Genomic DNA, 12,805 nt, shown 5'->3' on the forward strand with positions numbered 1-12,805 from the left:
TTGGCCTTAGTACCTTTTTATTATTAATAAAACTATGTATACTTACTTTGAATACAAAAATATTTATATACTTATATGTATTATCATATAATTGGTTAATTTTAAATGACATTATGTTAGGGCCTTGGAAAAAGTAATTGGGACACTATCATCCCCAAAGCTAGTGCAACAAATGAGATTTTCTCTCACATTTCATCTGTGCAACAATATTTACAACAAAGGCAAAAGACTTATTCCCATCCAAGGTTTATTAAAACTCTAGCCTAGTATCTGCTAAATATTGAAAATTCAAACTTCTACGGTTAAAATTAAGTGAATTAGTTAGTTCCAAAAGTAAAATAATTATTTAACAATAATATATTAAAAATACTAAAATTTTATTTCATTTTTTCCCTTTAGTTTAAAAAACTAACAATTTTCTCATAGGATTAAACTTTGAAAAATTTCATTTTCCCTCCTAGAGTTTCATTTTCAAGCCATGTTCTTCGACTTCCAGAATTTGATTATGACTTCTCTCTCTCTCTGTTGCGAATGCTCTCCCTCCTGATGCAATCTCATTTATTCTATTGTTGTCAAGTTTGACATCCATTGTCGTTGTCGATGAAGATGCTAGCGAAGACAATTCATCTCCATTATAATCAAAGATGAATGTTGGATTGATGCGAAGCTAAGTAGATGAGACTGCGTTGGGAGGGAGACCATCAGTGACAAAGAAAGAGAAGTCCTGACAAGATTTTGGCCACATGAGAAGATGGCTTGAAAATAAAATCCTATGGGAGAAAATATAACTTTTTAAAATTTAATGTTAAAGGAAAATTGTTAATTTTTTAAACAAAGGGAGAAAATGAGATTAAATTTTATTATTCTTCATATATTATGGTTAAATAATGATTTTATTTTTAAAATTAACTAAGTTTATTAATTTTAATAACCAATATGTGAGAGTTTCAATTTTTAATTCTTAAAGAATATATAAAACAGATCATAAAAATTTAAAATTTCTTAAATACACCATTACCGCATCAATTAATTCTAAATAAAGATATATTAATTTATATTGGTAATATATATTATATCCTGTAATATGTATTATAGAATATCATTTTTTATTTGTATAATCCTAGTATATTGATGACCATTGTTTTGTCTCATATGTCTATTGATGTTTATAATTATATATATATTGTTTTTAACTTCTTCTAATATGTGCGATTGTTTTGGGGCTTTATTTCTTTGTTCCTTTTGACCGTGATGGGGCAGACATTTTGATCATTTGAAATTTAGTTGTTATTTTCACTCAAATTTTTACATGTGTTACAAAAATAATACCGCTTCCTTGTTTTGTCCCCCAAAAACTTATTTCCTTAAAAAAAATCGGTTATGATAGGATTGCAATTATTATATTACCTTAATTTTTTATTTGTTTTTTATACCATTTATTATCAAGTTCTTAATTTTCCCAGTTTTACACACTCTTATTTTGAATATACGCTCTTACAAACTATGATATGTTATTATATGATTTAATAATTTTAAATTAAAAAATAAAACTAATTTTTAACAATAAATTATTTGTATACACTTTGAGTATATAAAATGGGATACACTTGATGTATATTATTATATGATTAAATTATTTTAAATTAATAATAAAATAATATTTAATCATATAATAATACACATAAAAATATATTAATTTATATAATCAAAGTGACTAGAAGTCTTATACGTTCTCAAACTGAACTTGAATTTTCTTTACGGAAGCAACCATGTCTGTTATTTTAGAGTCGCTTCTCACTGCGTCCTTCGACATGCTTTTCCAAAAGTTGGCTGCCTCTACTGAACTGTTACAGTTTCCACAACAGGAGCAAATCCGGGAAGATCTCAAGAAGTGGGAGATGAAATTGAGGATGATGGAGGCGGTGCTTGAAGATGCAGAGGAGAGGCAAGAGAAGAATCGGGCAGTGAAGATCTGGCTTGGAGAACTTCGAAACTTGGCTTACGACGTGGAAGACATACTGGATGACATGTTGTTGCATGAATCTCATCATCAACATGAACCCAGCACATGGGAGTTACCGATACTTTCTCGCTTTAATCCTCAGACTGTCGAGTTCAATTCCATGATGATGTCCCAAGTTAAGAAAATCAGTACCAGATTGGAAGACATTGCTTCGCAGAAAGAGCAATTGGGTTTGAAAGAATTTTCAGGACGGAGGTCCAACAGTGTAATACAAAGGCCACCCACAACCTCTTTGGTGAATGAAGCCAATGTTTATGGTAGAGAAAAAGATCAGGAGGCAATGGTTGAATTGTTATTGAGGAATGATTTAAGTGCTGACAATAGAACATTTTCTGTTATTCCTATAGTCGGGATGGGTGGTATAGGAAAGACAACGCTTGCTAAACTTGCCTACAATGATGCCAGATTGGAAGGTCATTTTGATTTCAAAGCTTGGGTTTGTGTTTCTGAAAAATTTGATGTGATCAAGATAACAAAAGAAATTCTAGTGTGCATTGGTGAACGCATTCGTGATGCTAATGATCTTAACAATCTTCAAGTGATGTTGAAGGACAAATTGTCGAAAAAGAAATTTTTGTTTGTTTTGGATGATATATGGACCGAGAATCCTAATGATTGGTCTCTCTTACGCCTTCCCTTTGAAGTTGGCTCACCAGAAAGCAAGATTATCATCACAACGCGTCATGAAGTTATTTCAACCAGGTTGGGTACTCTTCAAGCTTACTCATTGAAAGAGTTATCAGATGAAGCTTGTTTGTCTATATTTACTCGATGCGCATTGGGGAAAACAGATTTTAGTGAACATGAGCACTTGAAGGAAATTGGTGAGAAGATAGTCAAAAAATGCAATGGCTTACCTTTGGCAGCAGAAACTCTAGGCGGGCTATTACGTGGGAAACCTAACTGCAAGGCGTGGGGAGAGGTGCTAAATAGTAGAGTGTGGGGTTTACCAGAAGAGAAAAGCAACATTATACCAGCTTTGAAGGTAAGTTATTACTTCCTTCCTTCTCGTTTGAAAAGATGCTTTGCATACTGTTCTATATTCCCGAAGGATTATGAATTTCTTGAAGAAGAGATCATTTTGTTGTGGATGGCTGAGGGTTTATTACAGAATAACGAGAAGCAAATGGAAGATTTGGGCAATGAGTTCTTTGATGATCTGAAATCAAGGTCATTTTTCAAGCAATCAAGTAGAGATATGTCAAGATTTGTGATGCACGACCTCATCAATGATCTTGCTCAGTGGGCTGCAGGAGAGATATGCTTTAGAATTGATAATAAGTTGGATGGTAACATAAATTTCAATGTTTCCCGCACAAATCTTCGTTATTTATCTTATATTTCTGATCAGTTTGATGGGTTTAAAAGGTTTGAAGGCTTGTGTGAAGCCAAACATTTACGAGCCTTTTTACCATTTGAGTTGCTAGGCATTTCGTCAAGATACTTGGCTTACAACGTTCTTCGCACGGTGCTGGAACTGCCTCGTTTGAGGGCCTTGTCTTTGAGAAAGTATCAGATTTCTGAGCTGCCAAACTCAATTGGTGAATTGAAACATCTACGGTACCTCAACCTATCTGATACGCAAATTGAAATTCTGCCCAAATCAATCACTACTCTTTACAATTTACAGACTCTGTTAGTAGAGAACTGTTATCATCTGAAGAAACTGTGTGAAGACATGGGGAACTTAACAAATCTGCATCATCTAAATAATTCTGGTACACCTGCACTAGAAGAAATGCCTTTAAGGATTGGTAATCTGACTGGGCTTTTAACACTGCCGAATTTTGTTGTGGGCAAAGGCAGTGGCTCCGGATTAGAAGAGTTGAAGAATTTGACCCATATTAGGGAGAGGCTTGGCATTTCTGGGTTGGAGAATGTGAATGCTAGGATTGCCATGAAAGCTGATCTGAATGGCAAGAGGGCCCTTAATGTGATAGTACTAGAGTGGACTAGTAGCATTGGTGATCCGAGAGATGCAGGAGAAGAAGAAAAAGTTCTTGACATGTTACGACCACATCAAGACTTGAAAGAGTTCGTTATTAGAGGCTATGGTGGTGTTTCCTTTCCATTTTGGTTAGAAGATCCATCATTCTCGAATTTAGCGCTCTTAAAACTTGAAAACTGTAACAGTTGTCAGATGTTGCCATCGGTCGGGGAACTGCCCTTTCTAAAGCACCTTGTGATCAGAGGAATGGCTAGAATACAAAAAGTGGAGAAGGAGTTTTATGGCTACTCAGAGGTGCCATTTCCATTACTGGAAACTCTTTGTTTTGACGATATGGGAGGATGGGAAGTCTGGATCTCTCATGAAGAGGAAGAATCTAAAGCTTTTCCTCACCTCAGAGAACTTTCTATTGAATGGTGCTCTAAGCTGGAAGGATTATTACCCAAATATCTTCCTTCTTTGGAAAAGCTTGTCATTAAAAGGTGTGAGAAGTTGGTCGTATCAGTTGAAAGTCTTCCAAAACTGTGCAAATTAGAAATTCATAGATGTAAACAGATGGTGCGGGGAAGTACAATCGATCTCAGCTCACTGAAATCAGTGGTTCTTTGGGATATCTCGACTCACATCTGTCCAACAAAGCGATTTACATACGGGTTATCAAAAGTAGAAGAAATGATGGTTTATGGTTCTGAAGAGCTGACATCTTTGTGGCAAAGTACAGCTGAATGGCTTCAAGATAATAGCTCCCTTTGTCGATTGAAAATTTGGCAATGTCCCCAACTTCTGTGCGTGGTGGCAGAAGAAGAAGATGAAGAAGGACAAGAACAGCTTGGGATGCCTTGCAGACTTGAGTATCTGGAATTGAATCAGTGCGAGCGCTTTGAAAAGCTACCAAAATCATTGTGCAGCCTTAGTTTTCTTGAAGAAATATGCATCAAAGACTGCCCAAAACTTGTTTCTTTTCCAGAGACAAGCATGCCCCCCCAGCTAAGAATCATCGAAATTGAAGAATGCAATGCACTGAAAGCGTTACCTGAGGCTTGGATGAACAACAGCAATACATATCTTGAAAGCTTGTCCATTAAAAAGTGTGGATCTTTGACATATATCACCAAATTTGGGCTTCCATTGAATCTGAAGTGGCTAAATATCGGACATTGCAATAATTTATGGACTTTGATCGATGAGGGCAGTGGGACCCATAGCAACACCTCTCTTCTAGAGTTCTTGGTAGTCAACTCTTGTCGATCTCTCACATCCTTGTGGTCAAGAAGTGAGTTGCCTGATACGCTTGAACACATTGAGCTTTGGTGTTGCTATAGTCTTGCTTCCTTGTCATCAGGAGGCAGTCTACCTATGGGTCTGAAATCCCTAATTGTTTACCAGTGTACCAAGCTAGAGTCGATTGCAGAAAGATTGCAGAATCTCACATCTCTTGAACATATCAAAATTTTTTTTGGTTATAATCTTAAATGTTTTCCTCAGGATCTTCACAAGCTACGCCATCTTCAAAAGATGACTATATCTCATTGTCATAATCTTGTTTCCTTTCCGGAAGGAGGCTTGCCTCTCGGGAACCTGACATTGCTCCTCATAGACTGCTGTGAGAAACTGATGGCCCTACCCAACCGGATGCACAAACTCACTGCACTTAAACATTTATCAATAAAACATTGTCCGAGCATGGCCGTGTTTCCTGTCCATGGCTTTCCTATCAGCCTTGAATCACTTGAAATTGAAGATTTGAACATCTTTAAAACACAGTTGGATTGGGGGCTTTACAGACTCACTTCTCTTAAAGATCTCAGTATTGGCGAGGAATGCCCAGAAGTGGTGTCATTTCCACAAGAAGAGAGTGGGATGATGCTTCCTACCTCCCTAACCTATTTGAAAATTCAAAATTTTCCGAACCTGGAACGCCTGTCATCTGGTATTCAGAATCTGACTTGCCTGGAAACACTCTCCCTTTCTGCATGTCCTAAGCTCAAATTTCTTCCTGAGGATTGCCTGCCTTCCTCGCTTCTGGAACTGTATATCCATGGATGTCCATTGCTCAAACAAATGTGCAAAAAGCATAGAGGACAAAATTATTGGCCAATGATCGCACGTATACCTTACGTCGAGATTGAGGATGAGTTCATGGAGTACAAACCCCAGGGTCAAGATTGATCTCCCACAATTTGGTCCCGAGAAGACAACATCTTGGCCCTTTTCAAATCCGTCTGTAGAAAAGTATGTTCATTTTCCTAGTACTTTCATTGTTGATTGATTTAAAGTAAAGCATGAACACCAGAATAATGGTTAACTTGATTCTCTGTTGTGTGTTTCTGTTTTTATCTCAGAGGTCCTTGCACGGAATCATTTTCTGTTGTTTGATGTGTCTCTATTGTGTAACGATTGGCAGAGAGGAGGTTTTTTTCATGTGTTCTTGTTTTTTTTGGTCACTGTTAGAATTGACTACGACTTTGTTTTTGATACGATTATGGGATCATAATGTAGACACATATAACTAGTGCAGAGAAAACTCTCTAAGATTGATTTTGGCTTTAGATTGAGCTACTTCTTGATATTTATTTTATTCAATTTATTGATTTTAGATTGATTTTAGTGACATGCAGGAGAGACTTCATAGTATTTATATACTATTTATTTCATTAAGAGTCCCTTAATTAGTATATTTTTAAAAGCAGTAATCATTCATATCATGTAATATATAGACTTCTTTGTATACGGAATAAAAGTTTTTAAAAAAAAAAAAAAATCTTTAATCAATAATGCAAAGAAAGAATATCATTAATTTTCTAAAATATTAAATAATTAGTGGCACAACAACAAATATCAGGCTCATTCAGTACAATTTATATGATTCATATTATTGTTAGATTAAATAATCCGTTATAATATGTTTAGGATATCTTGCATAAATAAGGGAAATTAAAGTAAATATCCCATTTTACCCATTTTTTATTCTTTAAGCAAAAATATCCTATTTTCAAAGGCTCAAGTAAAAATATCCCAAAAATTTTTTAAAAAGCCAAAACTATCTTTCATCACTTCTATATAGGTTTTCGCTCTCATACATTTCTCACATCATTTAAACTATCATTTTCACTTTCATTTTAACTCAATATTTTATATTGTGGGTTCTTTTAGAAGGTAAAAATTTGTATTTTTTAATTCGAATCCAAAAAAATCAATTTATGAGAAAAATGTATTTATACAAATTTTAACTCAAAACTAATTTTATTTGTTAAATCAAGTTTGTCTGTTATATAAAGAGGGTTTTTGGATATTTGATAATACATTAGGGGGTTAAATAAAATAATATTTTAAAATTTGAATCGAAACATATCAATTCATGAGGAAAATGTATTTATACGAATCTTAACTCAAAACTTAATTTTATTTATTAAATCAAATTTGTATGTTATATAAAGGGAGCTTTTGGATATTTGATAATACATTAGGGGGTTAAATGAAATAGAAAAAAATATTAAAGGTATTTTGATATTTAACAATGTATGAAGGTTTTAAATGAAATCTTAGAAAAATATTACAACATTTAGATACAATACAACATATGTGGATGTTAAATAAAATGTTAGATAAATATAGATGATTAAATGAAATATTAAAAAAATGTGGAGGACATTTTGATATTAAACAATGTATGAAGGAATGAAATGAAATGATAAAAAAATATAGAGATATTTTGATATAATATAACATATGAGGGTGTTAAATGAAATGTTAGATGAATATAGAGGTTAAATGAATATTAAAAATATGAGGGGCATTTTGATAGTAAACAATGTATAAAGGTTTTAAATTAAATATTAGAAAAATAAGTGGTTATTTCGATACAAGACAATATATGAAGGTGTTAAATGAAATGTTAGATAAATATAGTGTGTTAAATAAAATTTTAAAAAAATATGAGAGATATTTTGATATTAAATAGTTTATGAATGTTTTAAATGCAATTTAAGAAAAATATAGGAGTATTTTCATATTAAACAATGTATAAAGTTTTAAATGAAATGTTAAGAATATATAGAGACATTTTGATAAAATATTGGAGCATTTAGATATAAAACATTATTTGATGGTATTAAATGAAATGTTAGATAAATATAGATGGTATTTTGTAATTAGATAAAATATAAGGGTGCTAAAAAAATATTAGACAAAGAGAGGGCATTTTGATATTATAAGAATATCAAGTTTGTATATGTTATGAAAATATATGGTGCATTTTGATAGTATATAATATATTAGGGAGTAAAAAAATATTAGAAAAATAATTGTTTGTTTTGGATGATATATGGACCGAGAATCCTAGTGATTGGTCTCTATTATGCCTTCCCTTTGAAGTTGGCTCACCAGAAAGCAAGATTATCATCACTAGTAAAGAATCCTCTTTTTATAATATTCTCTAAGATTTCACTCATATTCACTAATTGATTTGGGATTGCATCAAACTCAATAGTTATTCGGGATTTCACACACCACAATAGTTATTCAAGATTTTGCCTCAATGTTTGAATATAGAAAATAATATTTGTAAATGTCTCTACAAGTTGATACAAGAAAATGAGTACAAATGTATCTTTCAAGAATTTTGATTTATGAGCTTGTGTGAGATGAATTGGAAAAGAAAAGAGTATACACTTTTTACATTATGTTTTCTAACCTATTTCTCATAAAAAAGTCTTCAATTTATAGTTTTGGATTGTTGAAATGACTCAAATGACTATTGATTGGGATAATGTATCCGTTGAGATTTGAAAATGATGTTTTGGCTTTAAAAGCACAATGGGATGGGCGTCCTATTTTGAAGGACGAGTGTCCTCTTACATATTTTGACTTTGACAACTTTGAAATAGTCGTCCAACAGTCAAATTCATGAAATGCACCACTTTAGGGACAAATGTACTTTTTTGCACCTTCAAAATTCAATTCTAAAAGTTTTAGATAATAAAGGACTAGTAAGGGACTGCTAGAGGAATATGTGTCCCTATTTTGGGGACGGATATCCCTGTTTATTTAGCAAAAATTCTTGAGAGCTCTAGACTTGCAAGGATGGTCATGGAATGAGCAAAGAAACTAGCATCCTATAGGGATCGAGCGTCCAACATTTGGGGATGGGAGTCCCATGTTTGAAAAGATGAAAAACATACATTTTGCCTATTTTTTATCATAAAAATTTTATAATATAGACTTAATTAACTTAATAAATATAAATTAACATATTTAAACTTAGTTTTAGCATAATTAAAACACTTAAGGGTCTAACAATCTCCCCCTTTTTGATTAATGACAAAACTTAAGTTTAATTATTAAAAAATTCATTGAAAGAGTTTAGAGCTGCCCTCATTTGAAAAAACTCTCTTACTTTAACAATACAATTCAATTTGTAATTAAACCATTTCAAGTTATAGACTCATTAACCATTTAAATTTAACCAATTTCTCCTCCTTTTTATCATAAATAAAAAACAATAATTAAAAAAAAGATAAATTAAAGCTCAATTTCTCATTTGATTTCCAATTTAAAGCTAAAATAATACAAATTTGAAAACTCACTCCCCTTTAGTTAATTTCTATATGCTTCCCCTTACTTTAACAAAAATATTATCAAGTTTTGGTATTAAAGCAAGTGCATATGACAATTTTGGAAAATTTTGGCGTGATGTCCCTTAAATTTTTTATATATATTTTTTTCAATCAACAACATGTGTAAAAAAATACATTCCAATAAAATCTATTCCATCCATTCAAACTTCTTTTCAAACACTATTAATTTAATCTCAAGAATTCACCTCAATTTGAATTCGCAAATATCACATCAAGTTCATCAATTCAATTTCAAGATAATCAGCATGAACAAAAAAATATTAAAATTAATTGATTAAGAGGAGATATTATCCATTTACTCTTATATCTCTTCATCAAACATGCAATATTCAAATAACACATATAAAAAAAAAAAATCATAATCAATTCATCACAACTCAATGTTTAAAATTATGATTTCAAAAGCTATTTAATCAATCATCATCAATAAATATAAATATGATACTCAGTTAAACAAGATAACTAACATGAGAATAAGTTTGAGTACTATAAAAAGAACATGTTTTTTAAAGAGTTATGATATGCAAAAACCTTTACTTGTCACCTTCTCTAATGTCAAAACTACATCATCTATGACACCCTTCTTTTGCCATTCTCAAATACAATGTTAATAATTACTCTCTTGATATGTCTAGTCCCTCCAATTTTCTCGAATGTGCAATAAAAGTCATAATTTGCCCTTTTCAATTTCAACACTTGTGTCCTTTTCTTTGCTTGAAATTATTTTCTTGGATGTTTAGATGCCACCTATCTATTCCATTGATGGGTACAAGTATTACGTCATATTCATTGATCACTTTACAAAATATATTTGGTTTTATCCATTTAAAAGAAAATTAGATGTCCATGATATATTCATCAGGTTCAAGTCCATTGTTGAAAACTCCTTTAGCAAAAAAATTGTTACACTCTATTCTGATAACGGAGACGAGTATCAATCTCTTTTTTTTTTTTTTAACTTGCCACAAACGGTATCTCTCATCTTTTCTCTCCTCTTCATACTCCTGAACACAATGGCTTTGATGAAAGAAGACATCATCACATTATGGAAACATGTCTTTCTCTTCTCTCTCATGCCTCGATGCCACTCTCCAATTGGTCTTATTCGTGTTAAGTTGCTATCTATCTTATAAACCATCTCCCCATGCCAACTCTTCACCTTGCCTCCTCGTATGCCAAGCTCTTCAGTATTCCTCCATATTATAATAAACTTCTCGATTTTGGTTGCCATGTTTCCCATGGCTGTGACCTTACATACCTTATAAGCTTCACCCTCTGTCCATGAAACATCCGCCTCAAAGGTCATGTCCTTTGAAGGGATTTTTTTTTTTTTTTTGGGATTGAGAGAAAAATTAAAGTTAAAATTAAAAATAAATCCAAAGCCTTATTTACTCGAAATCCATAAATAATTTAATTTCATTAATAATTCATGCGGAAACCAAATAAACAAACCAAGTATTAATTGACAACCAACAATAAAATAACAAAAAGTCATGCTAAAATTTAAAACAAATAATTAAATAGTGTGTCCCAGTTTCACATGTCAACCTTGAGATAAATTTATTATATAGCATAAAAAGAGATTTCAAATTCCTATGCCTCCACCTCTGATCAGCTACCCCTTAGTGCACCACAATCTCATTTTATACTTGCAAGATCGAATATAAAACGAATGAGTGACAAATCACTCAGTAAGTAAGAATCTCTATCCTACATTATTAATCAATCTTTTGAAATTTTCATTTATCACACATTTAGTATTTCAGAATTCTTGTTTGTCAAAGAATAATTAACAATTCATTTCATTTCATTTCTCAATTCCAATCGGTCTAGGTCGTATTGAGGATTCGATACCCAAGTCATGTGACTTCTCTCTCACGGCTATAATAGTCCATGGTACATATAAGTCAATTTCAATGATATTACCTTCTAATAGGTGTATACTATGGACTACGTATCCTCTCAATGGATCAACACCTTTCAATGGTGCATGACCTATATCATAGGTATCCTCTCAATACAACCTTCTAACTCAAATCATTGTATAACATAGGTGATTAATTATTCTCTCAATCTTAGGACTCTCTATCCCATCATCCTAATCATGTGTCACACAATATTCTATGTTTAGTCGAAACTTTACTCATAAAATTCATACAAGATTGTATTACAAAATAATACAAATATTTGTAACACAATTTATAATTTATTTACAACACTAAAAATGTACTATTATATAAAATCTATACCAAATAATTGTGTAGTTTGACAACAAAAAACTAAACTCGCAAGTAGATAAAAGAAATTACTTCGTCTGCTGCCATTCTCTTTCACCACTGTCACAAACTTTAATCTTATATATGTATATCTAATTTTTATTTCTTTCCCCTCACACCAACTCTCCAGCAACTCAAGTCCACAAATCAAAATTAATTCCCACATAATCATTCTACAGCTGCCATTTTCCTCCACCAACATCACAAATTTTCTTTTTTATAAATATCACAATAACTCAATTCTTCAAAAAGAAACTCAAAATCTCAACCCAAGCGTTAATTCCTAGAAAACCTTATTACGCCACAGACCATCATAACAATTAATATATGCAATTTCTGAAAAACAATTTTCTATCGCAATAAACATTGCAACGTTTTTAGCCAGAGCATACTTCAAACAATCACTAAAAAATTACTTAAATCGTATAATCACACCGCAACATATTCCAACAGAAATTTGATACATTCCATACAATTTGTACTGTAATTTAACAACTAAACAAAACGCTTTTCTATAAAATACCCATATTTAAGAGCATCATCTTTATTTAATATCCACCAATTAAAATAATCCCTACTAATATAATCAAATCTAAAAATTTCATTTAATTATTAACATAAGAAAAATAGATTCTACTTACTTTTTCTCTAGTAAGATGATTTGATGTAGACTTAACCTCCCAAGAATTCTTCAAACTTTGATCTCCGCTCTCTAGTCTTTGCTCTCTTTCTGAGTTAATGAATAAAAAAAATCCCCAATTACTTCTGCTTTTCTGTATTTTTTTTTTGTACGATTAAATGAAGTGAACATTAGCATTATCCCCCTATTACGCAGAACGTGAATTAATTGCCTTTAATATTTATCTAATCTCTTCTTTTAAAAAAAATAAAATCTATCCACTAATTAATTAACTAAATTTTT

The 12,805-nt window shown here is 31.9% G+C and overlaps 1 protein-coding gene across 1 annotated transcript; it reads left to right on the forward strand.

The window, feature by feature from the left end:
* The first annotated feature begins 1,772 nt into the window (after positions 1-1,772).
* On the forward strand, positions 1,773-6,341 carry LOC123201147 (putative disease resistance RPP13-like protein 1). The gene is made up of 2 exons (XM_044616611.1): positions 1,773-6,203; positions 6,314-6,341. The coding sequence occupies exon 1, from the start codon at positions 1,812-1,814 to the stop codon at positions 6,138-6,140; it is 4,329 nt and encodes a 1,442-aa protein (XP_044472546.1). The 5' UTR covers positions 1,773-1,811; the 3' UTR covers positions 6,141-6,203; positions 6,314-6,341.
* Positions 6,342-12,805: the final 6,464 nt, after the last annotated feature.

The sequence above is a fragment of the Mangifera indica genome, chromosome 17 (genome assembly GCF_011075055.1).
Source record: "Mangifera indica cultivar Alphonso chromosome 17, CATAS_Mindica_2.1, whole genome shotgun sequence".
In the NCBI taxonomy this organism is placed as follows: domain Eukaryota; kingdom Viridiplantae; phylum Streptophyta; class Magnoliopsida; order Sapindales; family Anacardiaceae; genus Mangifera; species Mangifera indica.

What these genes read in the sequence shown, in the direction of transcription:
- LOC123201147 (XM_044616611.1), top strand. Translation starts at nt 1,812, where the DNA reads ATGCTTTTCCAAAAGTTGGCTGCCTCTACTGAACTGTTACAGTTTCCA.